General features: G+C 43.1%; 1 protein-coding gene across 8 annotated transcripts in view; it reads left to right on the top strand.

Moving 5' to 3' along the window:
* MAGI1 (membrane associated guanylate kinase, WW and PDZ domain containing 1) overlaps nucleotides 1-16,267 on the top strand; it is a gene marked incomplete at its 5' end in the record, with an annotated part of 797,934 nt that overhangs the window by 614,486 nt on the left and 167,181 nt on the right. For all 8 annotated transcript variants that reach the window (XM_082266002.1, XM_082265998.1, XM_082266000.1 and 5 more), the window contains 3 exons: nucleotides 133-342; nucleotides 4,710-4,914; nucleotides 12,677-12,759. In XM_082266002.1, coding sequence (XP_082122128.1) covers nucleotides 133-342; nucleotides 4,710-4,914; nucleotides 12,677-12,759 — 498 coding nt within the window. The remainder of the gene's footprint in view (nucleotides 1-132; nucleotides 343-4,709; nucleotides 4,915-12,676; nucleotides 12,760-16,267) is intronic.

The following is a 16,267-nucleotide window of genomic DNA, read 5'->3' as shown; positions in this document are numbered from 1 at the left end:
CATGTTTAGAAACCTAATAGATTTTTCCTCTGTACTGTGAAAGTGGCGGGAAGAAATGATTAACCAATGGTGGGGTTGGGTGAGAAAGAAACACTTCATTTTTTGCCTATCTTGTTTTTATTTCTTGTTTAGGTAATTATTATGGGACACCGAAGCCTCCAATCCAGCCCATCAATGGGAAAGTGACTTCCGGTGATGCATTGCAAAATCCACTCTCCGGCTCTAAGCAGTCGACCCCCAAACGGACAAAATCTTACAATGATATGCAAAATGCTGGCATAGTGCATACAGAGAACGATGACTATGACGATGAGGCTCCTGAAATGAACAATAGTTTTACAGGTACATTATTATTTTCTTTTAATGATTTTACTGCATATAATTCAGTGATGTAAAATATGCTTAAAGGATAAGTTCACTTTTAAGAAAAAAAAATAAATAAATGCACATAACAAAAATGTGAATCTACTGTTTTTTTTTTTTTTTGCAGGAGCCTAGAAAGCATTGCACCCGCAATCAGCAGATCGCGGGTGCCATGCAGGACTCCTACAGACTGTCAGTGTAAGCTACGATGTACGGGTAGGCAGTTTCACACTGACAGGAAGAATCCATTAACTACCAGAAACGGCACCCTGGTAGTTCATTGAGAACTACAAGCCACAAAGGCTGTGGATACTTGTAGTTTTTACATTCACAGAATACTGTCAATGAGTGATGCGGGCAGAGCCCCACAAGGCTGCGTTTTTTTTAAATTGTGACCGCAAGCTGGGGGAAGTAGATCCCCCACTCCCTGTCACAACAGGTAGAGGGCCATAGCTACAAAAACGTGTTACACCCTGAATATAACCCCGATTGTAATAGGTTACAAAAGGTAAATTTATCCTTTAAAGGGAAAATCCAGCCAAGGCCGATATTTATATTTTTAGATACTGGAAGACTAAACCACCTGACAGTTCCTAGGGCTGGCTTAACACCATTGTATTGCAGTAATACACAGTAAGCCTAGGTTAAAATCTCTGTGGCTGGGGAATTCAAGGAAAAGCTTGCACATTCCTGACCCACACACAAGGGTGCCATTAATTCTTAATGGTACTCCCACGCATTGGCACCTACAGAACGTTTTTGTGTGTGCCAAACCACCAGTTTGATGCGGTGCAATTTTTGCGCACTTCTTTACCCGTTTTTTATTGGGTAGGGAAGCCCATTGATTGAATAGGCTGCCCAACTCACAGGACGCAGCCCTGCAAGTGTAAATCAAAACAAAGGGCTCATTTACATGGGCATGAAAAATGCTGAGTACTGATGTGTACACCGTATCGTTTTGTACACAGCTTTATTGAAGTGTATATGGTCATTCAAGCAGTTCTGAAGCAAAGTTGTGTCTGAGGCCGTATTTTGGGCTCTGTAATGCACTGCGCACATTTAAACATTTGTGCTAGAGTTACATGTACTCTGTTGATGGCTCCTCCCACCTAGTGTCCTTGGTTGTTAGGAAGCAGGCAGCTTCTGCTGCTTAACTTTTGTAGTTGCTAGGATGTAGGCAGCAGCCATTAATGCAGTGGTGACACATGCACTGTAATCCCCCAACAGTCATTGGTGACCAAAAAGCTGGTCATTCAGTGCATGTGCCACTGCTTGAAAGACTCAATCAGGGCCAACATATAAAAATCAATAGTGTGCAAATAGCAATGCAAGAACCACGGATTACACATTGTTGACATGTTTGCCCTAAGCAGTGGCAGTGGAGTTTGGTTATGCTGTACACATGTAAATGCTGCACAAGCATTATATGCATACAGAGTACAAAAAAGATTTTATGCAAGATCTTGCTGCCAGCAAAATCTGCCTGAATGAGCCCTAAAACTTTCATTCTACCACATGTACATCAACATGTGTTAAAGCTTAACTCCATGTTTAATGTCCCCTTTTAAATAGTTAATTTGGGCCAAGTGAGCCCAAACAAACTATTTACTGCACTAACAGGTTTGATTGCTGTATTATTTACCATATTAACTGTATGTAGTCTCAGACGCTTATAGCATACAGCTATGAAATAACAAAACTGCTCTTGGTCCAAATATTATACAGAAAGAAGCATAAATTGTAAATTTAAAAAAATGTGCACAGTACCACTCAGAAAACACATTCATTTCCAAAATATGTTGCGCTGTGCATTTAAATCACAATCTGCATTGTATGTCCATTCAAAATGTGCAAACACTGCAAATGTGCAAACCCTGCAAATAAGTAATAACTAAACACATAAAGGTCCACCACTGATTGTTCATGGTTCATCTGTGACCACTTGTGAATTCCACCATCACATAGAAAGCACCAGCCTCTTCCCAGAAAACAAGACCCCAGATTAGAGGAGGTCTGAATTAGTGATTGATCAATATCGTCATTACATCACTTCCGGGTTTTTAAATGGAGACCAGATCAGAGCCGAATGCGGCTTTGACCAGGTCTTCTCTTCGGCAGCCTTCCTGGCAGGTTGCCTGGGTTTCCCGGTGGGACGGGAGACGCGGGCAAGCCTTGGAAGGCGGCGAGGGGGGCGTCCCCTCCCACTCCTTGTAATGACAGCCGAGCGGCTTCACAGCCGCATTGGTTGTCATTACAAGACAGCCGATCGTCGGCTATGGACGCCGGTACTGGGGTGATGTCTCTAGCTGCAGGCATCACTCCGGTACAAGCACTTTCCCGAAATATCGGCAATATCGGTCACCTTGGTGGCTGATTCCGATATATCGGGGAAAGTGCATATCGGCCCTCAATATATCGGCTTTGCCGATAATTGGTCAATCCCTAGTCTGAATGGCGCTAGAGATCAGCCGATTGCACCCTCATATCAGACCAAATTATGGAAACCACAGGCTGCTCCAGCAGGGATGTATTCATACTGTTAAAATATATGAATCACAGAAACTCCATGGCTTAAACCTGCATATACCATTTATTTATTATAGAGAAAAGGTACTCAAATTATGCAAAGTAATACAGAACAATATACAAATGGACCGGCAGCCCCAGCAAGCACATTTTGGCCCAAACAAATTATATAAAGATACATTAGGTGTGGAGTTAAGTTTTAAGGCACAGCACTTTGTATGATGTATTGCAGAGCCATTGATTTAGAATGGCACAATTACAGTAGGCAGCAACGCAGCGCACCGGTGCGCAGTTGCTATTTGCTGTGGTGCGCCACGGTTAAAAAAAAAAGGCTTGGGTCCAGTTTTTCATTTGTTGCTCTTCATTGGCGGCCTATTCACAATGGAGGGGCTGCCTTAACGTAATACATGTGTCTACGAACTGCAAGGGACTGGAAAGTTAAGATGGGTCCCCTTATATCTCTTGGGGCCTCTATTGTGAGATCTGAGTTTCCAGGCTCACGCACCTGCTTTCACCATTCCAACAGTGGATCCCGCTCTACTTGCTGTTTTTTATGAATGTTATGTTATAGATCAGCCTTTTCCAACCAGGGTGCCTTGAGGTTTCTACAGGGGTGCCTTGACAAAATGCCTAAAAATTGCCCATAAATTGAACACAAGCTGGCATTTGGATGAAGCCTTCCTTTTAGTTACATAAAGCCACAGGTATGGTCCTCCATTACAGCCTACTAGCTGCCGGCATCCTAATGACCAATTGCATTGTCAGTTGATATGGAGGATGTTTGTAGCCTACAAAGCATCCTTGTTTGACCCTCCCCTGTCCCTCTCCATCAGCTTTGGGGTAACATTAGCTGAGTGATGGAGAAAAGTTGAGGGAGAAGAGAAACATTGGAATACTAGTCAGTTCCAGTTTGCAAAAGTGTATTTGCTTTGGAAGAATAAATCACTTCTAACGTTGGGCTTCCTACTAGTGTGTATGTTGCTGCATTACTTAAAACTATTAGAATTGTTTTTACATTTTAAAATGGGGTGCGTTGAGACTGTCCATCATTTTTGAAGGGTGCCTCGAGATTGTGCATAATTTTTAAAGGGTGCCTTGACTTAAAAAAGGTTGAGAAACACGGTTATAGATTTATCTGTGGATTTATCTTTTAATTTTTTATTTTTTTTCAATATGTTTGCCTGTTGTCTTGATAGTCTTCTCCCAGGATATTTGTATGTCAATTAGTTGGAAATAGGAGAAGATAGAACATCCTATGGCCCCTCAGAATGTTAAGGTTTGCAGGTTACAGAACTGGTAGATGTGTAGAGTCAGTGTGAGCAGAAGTTTTGGTTTTCAGGAATGATGGAAATCCTGTTGGACTTAACATGCACTCACTGAGCAGACTCCCAGTCATCCAAGTGAGCCAGCAGAGGTTTACAGTAGTTTCCCAATCAATTTCCTATTGGTTTTAGTGGGTAACTATCATCTCATGTCTGTGGTTGACCTTATTGACCCACTCTTTCACATAGGGCTCAGGTTTATTCAGGACATATTTCTGCAATGACATATCTTATAAGCAGTGACTCCTGCTGGTAAAATCTTGCATTGCAGTGCAGCCACATCATTGAATGATGTAGCTCTGGATCTACAATCTACAATGTTGCAGTGGTCAAGCTCCAGTTTAATTAGTAATATATTAAACAATAGGATGAAAGCTGATTATTGGAGGGAAAGGTTTAAATATCATTTTCGTATACATTGTATCTGCCTATGTCTTGGCACCTTTAGTGTTTTGCCTGTCATTTCAGTCCCTTCTCTTAATTTTTGCATGTCCACAGACTCTAGTGAACAAGACGAAAACACAAGTAACACTACCCAAGAGATTCCCGCACCACTGGTTCGGACCCTTCCTAGTTTTCACACCACGGAAGCTTCTCAGAGGTTGCCTCAATACCTACCTCCTATTGACGAGGACCGCCTTGGACCCCTGCCTGAAAACTGGGAGATGGCCTACACAGAGAATGGAGAAGTCTATTTTATAGAGTAAGTACATTATTTCTCCACCATACAAGAATGTGCTCTCTGTAGTAGGTCTGCCAATCCGATTTCACTAGTATGGGGGTAAAATGACCCATGCTTAATAATTATAATTCATGATATATTTTCAGTTTACATGACTATTCCGCGTAGCCCATTAAATTAAGAGAGGCTATAGGTGGGGGATTTCAGAGAACCTGTGCAGACAGGAACATAGTCTTCCACTGATGTTTCTCCTTCTAAAAAATGCTGTCTGGCTAATTCAATGGCTTTAAATAGAGTCACTCACCTAGAACAAACCTGCAGATGAGAAATCTTTACTTTCTGCATGTTTGTTCCAGGTTCATGGCTTGCATTATATTGAGGTTCAAAGATCAGCATTGCTGCTGAGCCACTAGCACAAGGTTTCAAACTTAATTTCATTGCGGGCTTCATCAGCATTATGGTTGCCTTCAAAGGGCCAAGTGTATCCTTAGGACTATATACATTTATTTAGGGCTTTTCTCCCCCAGAGAATATGTGCAGAAACTCAACCACCCACCTGCTGAACTGCATCAAATGGCGGGTGCAGCCAAGTTGGAGGATCTTAAAGGGGCAATACATATCAGGAGTGCATTATGTATGGAGTTAAGGGATGCACTGTGTACAGGATGCAGAGTTCAGGAGTTCGCTGTGTACAGAGTGCAGAGTTCAGGGGTGCGCTGTGTACAAAATTCAGGGTTCAGGGTGCACTGTGTACAGAGTGCAGTTTCAGGCTTGCCCTATGCACAGAGTGCAGTGTTCAGGAGTGTGCTACATAGAGAGTGAATATTTGAGGAGTGCACTGCATACAGAGTGCAGGGTTTAGGGGTGTGCAGGGTTCAGCTCTCTTTCACAGGTTGTCCACATCTCACTTGCACCCCTCCTAGGACCTGACCTCTGCACCACCTCCCAGCAGTGTAGACCGCTCCGCCTCTCTCATTTTCAGGGAGATGATTGGTCGACATCTCTGCACCTGGGCACAAATAGAGGTCACAGTGCAGCTTACCATGTCATGCCCCATCCAACACCACATCTGCATTTCCCTTGTCTCCCCCGTGAGTGCAGGTCAGGCAGGGATCTGTGAGAGCTGCCAAAAGGAAAGCTGTCCTTGTAAACACAGAAAGCTTCTGTGTTTACAAGTGACAGTGTAGAGTGGAGGGTGAGAGCTTCAAAAAAGCCTTGGGTGCACTTGAAATGGCCGGGTGGGCCAGATTCAGCCCATGGACCTTGTGTTCGGCACATGCACCAGCATGTTCAGATTCACAATGGCAGCCTCTGGGATTTTCTCAGTGAACTCGTAAAGGTCACTTTAAGGTCCCCCTTCCCAGCTTCATTCCATGCATGATGCTATTTGCCTGAAGTTTGTATGTTCTCCCCTTGATTGGCTTGGCTTCCGGTTCTGTCTTAAGCTCTCACATTCTGGTAGGTTAATTGGCTCCTAGTATTTGTGTGTTTACAAATTGTCTATCCATGTGTTACCACATTCTGCATGGGAGTCCCAAGCGGAGTAATTGTGAGGGGTTGGGGAAAGATCTGGTGAGCCACCTTGGAAAATATTTGCCAAGAAAATGCTTCAGAAAAGGTTATCAGGTGTATCAGACATGGTGCCCAGAGAGTTGAATGTTTACATACAGCACAAACAAATATACCACTGAGAGCCGGTTCACATAGGCGCGACCCGACTTTGCCGGGCGACCTGTGAAGTCGTGGTGCGCAGCTCGCACCGCGACCTCGGAGCGGCATGCACGGACTTCATATCATTGAAGTCAATGCAGGTCGCTCCAGGTCGCCCCAAAGTAGCTCAGGACCCTTTTTCTAAGTCAGAGCGACTTGTGTCGCTCCTATTAGAACGGGTCCTGTGCTAATCTATGGCAGGTGACCCACGGCGACTTGTCAGGCAACCAGGTCGCCTGACAAGTCGCCCCAGTGTGAACCGGCTCTCAAAGTTTTTTGTTCTACATTGTTCAATAAGTGCAAAAAATATCTATTGATTCTGACAAAAATCCAGTGTTGTCCAGTGCACAATCTGCAGCATTGTGTAAGGTCTCATTCACACTAGCAGTTAGCAGTTGGGCAGAGGCCATTCTTTTACCACCTCCCCAACTGCTACCCCCTTTAGCAGCCTTGGTGCTTTGCGCTGTGGCAAGAATTATTATATAGCACTTACTGAACACGACATGCAGTTCCGGGCAGGTAGTTTTTTTTTTTTCTACATTTAGCCCCCAACCCTCCCCACGTGCACTCCTTGCTATGTATCCTGGGCTTCGCTTGCCCATCTGTGTGCCCAGGACCGGGATAGCAGGGTAGAGGGGAGGGAGGAGAGCGGACACACGCTCTCCTCCTCATCTTGTTCCTGACGCGGAAGCCATGTGTATGACATCACTTTCGGGTCCACAGTGCCTCGTTGAAGAGGACCTGTCCCCCAAAAAATCATCACATAGGGGACTTTTTGTCCGCTATGTAATAAAAAAAAAAAAAAAGAGGAAATTTTTTTTTTTTTATTATTTAAAAAAATTCAAGTTACACCCAGGCACAAAATATCTCCCCCTCCTCCCCCCAAAAAAATGGAGGCCCTCCCACTGCCATATATATGCACGTACAAGTGTAAACAAATGTGTTGGGGTGCCTACGCATGAAAACCTTGATTGTGATACACGTTACAAACCTGCTCCTAACTTTTTAAGCTGGCTCCTAGACTCAAAGCAAACTTGTCAAGCCCTGGATTAGGGGTTAAAGCAAAAACAGGTGCAGAGGAGGCAATACAACGGCTCTTAACTTCCTGTCAAATGCTCTCTGAAGTGTGATCTGAGCATGGATCGCTCCTCATGGAGAACCACTGCTGTAAACGAGTCCTAAAACAATGTTATTGGGAAATGTTTTAGGACTACAGAATGCATCATCCCTGTATAGAAAAGCAGAGGGGGAGGTGCTCTGTAGTCCTAAAATACCATCTGTCCTACGGTGACAACCCTGCTCCTCCGTAGATGCAGTACAGTTAGTGAGCGTTTTTACCTTAAAAGGTAACTCCACTTTGGTTGGGGGGGGAGCAAATACAGAAACAGAAATTATATTATTATAATATAATACACAAGTCATATTGTAATTGAATGGTATTAAAAAAATACCTTTTTCTTTTTAATCTGCAGCCGCTGTCATTTTCTAAAAATGCAATGCAATATGGCTACCTGCAGGTGTTCTGTACACAGAATATATACTGACCACAAGAAGGTTTAGAACCTGGTAGAAAAAAACAATTTCTCCTCCTTGCAAGCTCAGCACTTGAGGAGTTAATGAACAGTACCTAACGGTCTAGTGTGGACCGGAAACCCTTAGCAACCACATGTAGTGAAATCCATCAAATGAAGAATGAGGTGGTGGAGACCATCCCAGAAAGGTTGCAATACTGACCAACTCCCGGAAACATAATTTCCTGCTTATGTGATTGGCTCACCAATTTTCACAGAAGTCTGCACTAAGATACAAGTCAGATTTCTGGCATCCCCTGCAACAAAAGTGTCATTTTTGGTGAGATACTCCCAATAGAAACATGTCTAAAGGGGATGCAGGCCCAGCAGATTTCTTCAGAGCTTAGTGCTCTGCAGGTGCTGCAGCTGATTGATAATTATGAAACCACTCCCATTAGACCCACTCAGCACAGAGGCACGAATAGTGATTTCTTCAGAATAACAAAAGGTTGCAATTTGCAACAACGTTTAAAATCCCTGCAATGTACAGAGATCACACAGAGGGGAATGTTTTTTTTTCTCTACACAAGTGGAGTTACGCTTTAAATGTGTTAGTGGCAGAGTCACCAGGTGAAAAGGTAAAAAAAAAAATGTACTGGTAGATTGCATTAATGTCCTTTTTTGTTTTTGGGTTTAGACACATTTTAATGAAAGATTTGAAAAGACTCAACCTCCCACTTCAAATTCTCTACTTAAAAATCGCATCAGAAATTGCGCTTAGCGGCTAAAGCGGGATCGGCTCTGTTTATGTAAATACATAATTCATTGCAGAAGCCGTAGCTTCAGACCGAGACCGTCTTCCCCCTTAAAACAAATGATAGCTGCTTTCTAATGAGTACTTGACTGTTGTACAACTCCGCTATGTATTACTGCTCCCTTCTGGCGGTCATGCATTTTAAATCCTCTTGAAAGCTTCCAGTGTTAATATTTCAGCGTGTGATTTGTTGACGGGTTCCGCTTTCAATTTGCATGCTTTTCCCCTCAAACAGTGATTGCGTTTCTCAGGAAAAGAGAAAAACAAAAAGCAAAAAATTTGGCGCAGCAAGTAAATAAAAAATAAAAAAATATGGAGGAACCGGATGCCTTCTACACTAAGGGTTATTTATTCAAACACATCACTGTCTCGGAAGGCAATATTAATTCCTCACACAGAACAAACCAGGCCTCTACGCAGTTCACATGCTGCTTGGTGAAGCAAGAAGCTGAGCAAATCCCTTAACAACTGCTTTTCGGTGGGGCGGGGGAGAGCATGACGGGGGAGATTGTGTTTGGTCTTCATCGTCTGGGATTTGTGATGACTGAGGCCCTCTGTCTGCTGTTTTGGTGAACTGCGTGTGGATTTTTCCGAATGACCCCGAACGGTATGGAAACAGTAGGGGCCCATTCACACTCCGGCATTTTTTGCACTTTATAAACACAGGTCACCATTAGGGCATATAGATAACAACTATTTTCTATGTATCCTATTTACACTATAACACTGGTGTGATGTGCAAAGCAGTGCAGCACCGCACTACAGGGTAACACACCATGGTGCTGTGCAGTGACATGAATGAAGTAACGGTAAATGACACTTGAAAAAAAGTTGGAAAAAAAAAAAAGTGGTGCAATGCACTGAAACACGCATCGCCCTGTTCCCTGCTGGAGCCAGAACTGCGCTATCTCGCATGGTAAAGTACTGCATTATAATGTGCTGGCTAGTGAGAACGTTGCCCACAGCCATCTGTTGCAGTTTGTTAGCGTGCGTTTTTTATGCACATACATTGCATTAAGGCAGCCTATTCATTATGATTGGGCTGCCAAAGCAACACGACAACACATATGACCCAAAACGTAGCACATCACAATGTATGATATGTACAATGGTGTGTTGTTGTGCATTGCACTCTACTGTACAATGCCATGCGATGCTGTTCACAATGGATGGCACCACAGTGCAGCACACTTAGGGCAGATGGGTGTACGGGGTGCAGTACACCAAACATAGAGCAGATGGGTTAGCCAGCCCAGTGCACCACACATAGAGCAGATGGGTCAACCAGGCACATTTCATCTCACACAGAGCAGATGGGTCAACCAGGCACAGTGCATCACACATAGAGCAGATGGGTCAACCAGGCGCAGTGCATCAGACATAGAGCAGATGGGTCAACCAGGCAGAGTGCAACCACACATAGAGCAGATGGGTTACCCAGCCCAGTGCACCACACATAGAGCAGATGGGTCAACCAGGCACAGTGCATCACACATAGAGCAGATGGGTCAACTAGGCGGAGTGCACCACAAATAGAGCAGATGGGTCTACCAGGCACAGTGCATCACACATAGAGCAGATAGGTCAACCAGGCGCAGTGCATCACACATAGAGCAGATGGGTCAACCAGGCGCAGTGCATCACACATAGAGCAGATGGGTCAACTAGGCAGAGTGCATCACACATAGAGCAGATGGGTCAACCAGGCGCAGTGCATCACACATAGAGCAGATGGGTCAACTAGGCAGAGTGCACCACACATAGAGCAGAAGGGTCTACCAGGCACAGTGCATCACACACAGAGCAGATGGGTCATCCAGGAAGAGTGCAACCACACATAGAGCAGAGGGGGTAACCAGACAGAGTGCACCCCACATGTAGGAGAGGGGGTAACCATGTGCAGTGCACCACATATAGAGCAGATGGGTCATCCAGGCAGAGTGCAACCACACAAAGAGCAGAGGGGGAAAAGTTGCGTGAAAGTAGCATCAAAGTTGCACTCCAAAGTCAGCGTAACTTTGGAGTCGTACAAGTGTGAAAGGGGCCTTAAGTGCCGGTTCACACTGCAGCGGCACGACTTCGGGGGCGACCTGTGAAGTCAACGTGCACCGCGACTTCTGCGCGACTTGCACGGACTTCATTAAATGAATGTCTATGCAAGTCGCTCCAGGTCGCCCCGAAGTAGTACAGGACCCTTTTTCTAAGTCGGAGCGACTTGTGTCGCTCCTATTAGAACCGTTACTGTACTGAACAATGGATCGCGACGGTCCGCGACTTGTCATGCTGACAAGTCGTACTAGTGTGAATCGGCACTAATAACATTTCCTGGTGATTTTTATTTCTCTATTTTTCTAACCATTAATATTTAAACTTTTTTTCATCTGTATTTTTTTTGTTCCAACGGTTTAGACATTAATGGCTGTGTGTTGAGTTATTTTGAGGGAACAGCAAATTGACACTGTTATACAAGCTGTACACTCACTACTTTACATTGTAGAAAAGTGTCCTTTATTCAGTGTTGTCACATGAAAAAATATAATAAAATATTTACAAAAATATGAGGGGGTGTACTCACTTTTGTGAGATAATGTATCTCCAATCAGACAGGCCAGATTTTACAGGCTCCAAAAAGACCAAAATACACCTGAAAAAACTCACTGGATTCAAATGTTTTTTGGCATTCCGATTGAACCTGGAAATGCCCAAACATGCCTAAAAAGTAGATTATGTAACTTTTGGAGCTTCAGGCTTTGAGGAGCGAATGTGAACAGTCACCATTGTAATACATAGGATTTTAAATGTTGAGCTGTTTGGAGCTATGATTTTTGAGCTAAAGTGTAAATGGGGCTTTAGTAATCACAACGTTAATACCAAATATCCCATTCTGAAATCTAAAAACTGCTCTGATCCACAAGGAGTGTAGTTGTGTATTGTTTAAGGATAATTTAGAACTGTACCTGAAAACTGTTTGTTTCTTAGGGCTCATTTACACATGCTTTGATCTCTGAAGAGCAATCCATGTTTGGATTGCTCTTTCAGAAAGCATTTGACAGGAGGTGAGGAGGCGTTGTATTGCCTCCTCACCATCTGCTTTACCCCCTTGAACCCTGCACTAGTATGCCACTAGCCGGTTGCGGAGCACTTGCAGAGCAGTCCCATTTACTTGAATTAATCTCGTTTGGCAGGCACTATGCCCATCAAAAGTATTCCTGGTGCTTTTGGTGGGCATAGGAGGTGAGGATGTGTTGTATTGCCTCCTCACCATCTGCTTTACCCCCTTGAACCCTGCACTAGTATGCCACTAGCCGGTTGCGGAGCACTTGCAGAGCAGTCCCATTTACTTGAATTAATCGCATTTGGCAGGCACTATGCCCATCAAAAGCATTCCTGGTGCTTTTGGTGGGCATAGGAGGTGAGGATGTGTTGTATTGCCTCCTCACCATCTGCTTTAACCCCCTTGAACCCTGCACTAGCATGCAACTAGCCGGTTGCAGAGCACTTGCAGAGCAGTCCTATTTACTTGAATTAATCGCGTTTGGCAGGCACTATGCCCACCAAAAGTATTTCTGGTGCAACCATTGTAAACCCCCAGCTACTGCCTCTGCAGCTAAAAAATCTTAAAATGTGGCTCAACCATGGGTTTTACCTCCACTCAACTGCTAATGTGAATGAGCCCTTAATCTAATGTACATGTGACCAGCAGTATATAAAGTCACACTTTCTAAGTTTTTTTTTTTTTATATTTCAGCCACAACACTAAAACTACATCTTGGTTAGATCCACGGTGCCTGAACAAACAGCAGAAGCCTTTAGAAGAATGTGAAGATGATGGTAAGTCAATTTGCATTTAAAATGTAAATTTTCTGCACTCACTTGTAAATTTGTACGAATTTCACCCATCAGTTCTGTGCTCACATCCCATTTTCTCAGTTTATTTGCACTTTATAATCCTATGTAAATACTGCACATGTTACTTTTCAACTGTAAAAACATATTTTATATTGATATTCATTTTTTTATGGATTCTAGCTAACTATCTTTATAGCACAGTTGTGATGTCTCTTTTTTGAAGATGTATGATAGTAGGATTGTGCTATGCTGACCTTACATGTAACAATAGGGAAGCGATAGCAGCTAATCAGATTTCACTACTGTACAAAGTTCTGAACAGTGAAATTAGTAAATGGTCACAAACTCCTAGAGCAATATATTTGATTTGGAAAGAACTACCCATGTATGGTTAAAACTAAATTTGTAGCAGAGACTCCCCCTTGGAAAGGTATCTCCAATAACTTGTGTGTACCAGTTCATAAAGTCTGTAGGTACCAGATAATAGTCTAGTGACTTTATTATTTAAAAAATATAATTATAATTCTAAATAGCTGTTTTAAATGAAAAAAATAAATCAACTTGGTCTCTATTATTCTTTTGTGCATCAGATGCTATTAAAATGCAGCAGCAGAACCCTATACACACTGCAGTTGCTCCTGTATGTGACCATCTACTAAACATGGAACTGCTTTCTGACTGCAACTTCCAGCCATGTTGGGTGGCACCTATTGGGTGGTAACAAGGATGTTGCTAAAGATGGGGATTGGGCTTAACTGATGCTACTTTTTTTTTCCTCTTGGGGAGTTACTTCCAAGTAGTGTGGGGTGTATTTGTCATGTAAGTATCTAAAGTGGGTGTGTTAGGGCTTAGACTTCAGGAAGGGTTCAGGACATTTACATAATAAACAGTCATCTGGCTGGAGCATCTGCAGAAAAAAACTCTTAGAATAAAGGCTTCATATGCAAATAACCCCATCAGTTCTTTGTATGTTGGAATCTGTCATTGCCACCAGTATGTTTCCATTTAGCATGGAGTTGTGCTTTAAGGATACTTTCAGACAGGAGAAGGGTGATAGTTTAAAGGATAGCTGTCTATTGATGTAAGGCCTTCTGGCGACCATAATAAGGCCATCTGCTGGCATGCTAACTATAAACTGATACCTCTCCTTGTTAAGTAAGTGTACTTCATGCTGCCCAGTCTGTAGGAGGCCAGTACTAGAACTGCTACTTCAGTAACAAGGGGCAGACCCCATACTGTGGTAAGATGAGGTGCAGCCTTTGTCAGACTGATTCCTAGTAAATAGTCAGCAGCAGATGATCTGCATTTTTCCACTTAAAGGGTTAGTTCATCTTTACCAAAAAAAAAAACTGCAGATAAGGGGTGTCTGTAGACAAAAACAACTGTACAGCTTTGACCAAAGTTAAATAATGCCCTTGCTATAGAGGTAGGCCATTTACGTATCTCATGAAGCCTGATTGGGAAATTTCTAGGATGTTGCCAAGGACGTTGCTAAGAGAAGCCTAGTGTTACTGCTCACCTTCACCATCACAGGAGTGAGCACTCAAATGCTGAGCGAGAGCGTTTGTGAGAGTTTTGAATCAGAGAAAGAGCTCACTACTATGATAGTGAATGTGAGCAGTGGCGCTATGCTTATCTTAGCAATGTCCTGGGAGTTTTCCAGTCAGGCTTCGTTATGTGCGTAAATGATCCACAGCAATATCAAGAGCATTATCCAAATTTGGTCAAAGATGCACAGCTTATTTTTATCTATAGATGTATTTTATCTGCATAGGGAGTACTTTGGTAAAGTTTAACTATGCATTTAAGTTCTTAAAAGACCAGTTCACCCAAAAAACGTTTTTGAAGTATAGATGGGCTGAGTCAGCCCCTGCCTTCTTGCATGTCTTGGGTACTCCCAAAGGTGACATTCGCTCAATGGCTGCCAACTCTGTTCTTCTCCACCTGGTAGCTTTGGTTGGTCACATCCACCATTGTGGGTTCTAGCAGCTTTTGGGGTATTTTCTACAGTATACAAAAATAACAGGCAGAGTAGGAGCCCCTCCGAATGGTCGCAGCATATATGCAGACCTGGAAACTCGGCATAGAGATCTCACCTATAAAGTGCCTGAGCGATACAAGAAACTGCTAGGATTGAACTTTCTAGCATCTGCTAATATATAAAATATCAGTTTTGGTTGGACTGAACCTTTGTGCATACGTACAGATGACTTATATGTAGTTTGTTTCCAGCAATTGTACTTGAGGTTCTTGCATTTCCTTGAAGAGATCATACAGAAAGTAGGGCAATGGTAAAGCTGAAGTTTAGTGATTTTAATTTTCCTTTTTTTTTTTAAAAAACAGCTCTAGGGACAATACCTACACAAATGAAGCCTGTCCCATGTGCTGGTGGGCTCTGTTCTATGAAATCTTCATTCCTCTTCTCCCGGTTTACCCCTCAGCTGTGATCTTCTGGTGCTACAGGGCCTAATAGGTGTGGCTCGACTAGGCACAGGCAAACATCAAAAGTGCCAACTATGCCCAGCCTTGCCAGCTCTCTGCTCATGGAAGCTGTACTAACAGATCCTGCAATAAAAGCACTCTATGAATGGAGGACAGGCAGAGGAATGAAAGGTCCACCTCCTCCATTCATAGAGAACTTTTCATTGTGGAAACTGATGCTACAGCTTCTATAATTGAGCAGAGGGCTGGAAAGGACTGGCATAATTGGCACTTTTGACAAGTGCCTGTGACAGGTGGAGGCAATCATATTAACCCCAGCCTCAGCAGAAGATTACGCCTGCATGGGTAGTCCGTGGTGTTGGGGGGATTTGAATATTTGGGACACTCCTTAATCATGTTGGTATTGTCCTTAATGTTGAAATAAATAAAATAAAAAATCACAAAATTTCAGCTTTAGGGTCTATTCCCTAGCTTGTTGATATCCATTCAGAGTGGGTAGAGAAATGTCTGTATGGGCCATCCTTTGTCAGCTGTAGATAGCTGAAAATAGATTGCATTACTGCAAAAATGGTTGTGCAATAGGGGAGGACTAGGCTAGGGGGCATTTACCGCTGGGGTCTGTACTAATCAGATTTTTTGGGGCTGGTGTCCCCGAGTGGAGATACTTCATCATTTATGCCTTGATCCACCAATTATACCTTGATCAGAGTGGGATTTGCAGTCAGTTACACGCGGTGGACATTATATAGCTACTCTTTTATACCTGGGATTACAGCATCTGGCAGTGGGAAGTCTTCAAGTACAAATCTTTGGCAGTTTGAGAAATCATGTGACTAAATGCAGAACAGGGGATATTGGAAGATGTGAAAAGGTATACAGTAAACCCCCGCTCCATCGTGGTTCAGATTTTGCGGTCCCGGTATATTGCGTTTTTTTTTGTGATGTTATTTTACTATATAAATCATAAAAAATGAAATATTTTTGTGTTTTCCATAGCTCTTGCTATGTCTCTCAGTATCTTTTATGTGTTTAAATGAGTTTCTATTGT

This window comes from Pelophylax lessonae (assembly GCF_965119305.1).
Source record: "Pelophylax lessonae genome assembly, chromosome: 8".
NCBI lineage: Eukaryota > Metazoa > Chordata > Amphibia > Anura > Ranidae > Pelophylax > Pelophylax lessonae.
The sequence above is the reverse complement of the archived record's forward strand: the minus strand, read 5'-3'. Positions and strand labels throughout refer to the sequence as shown.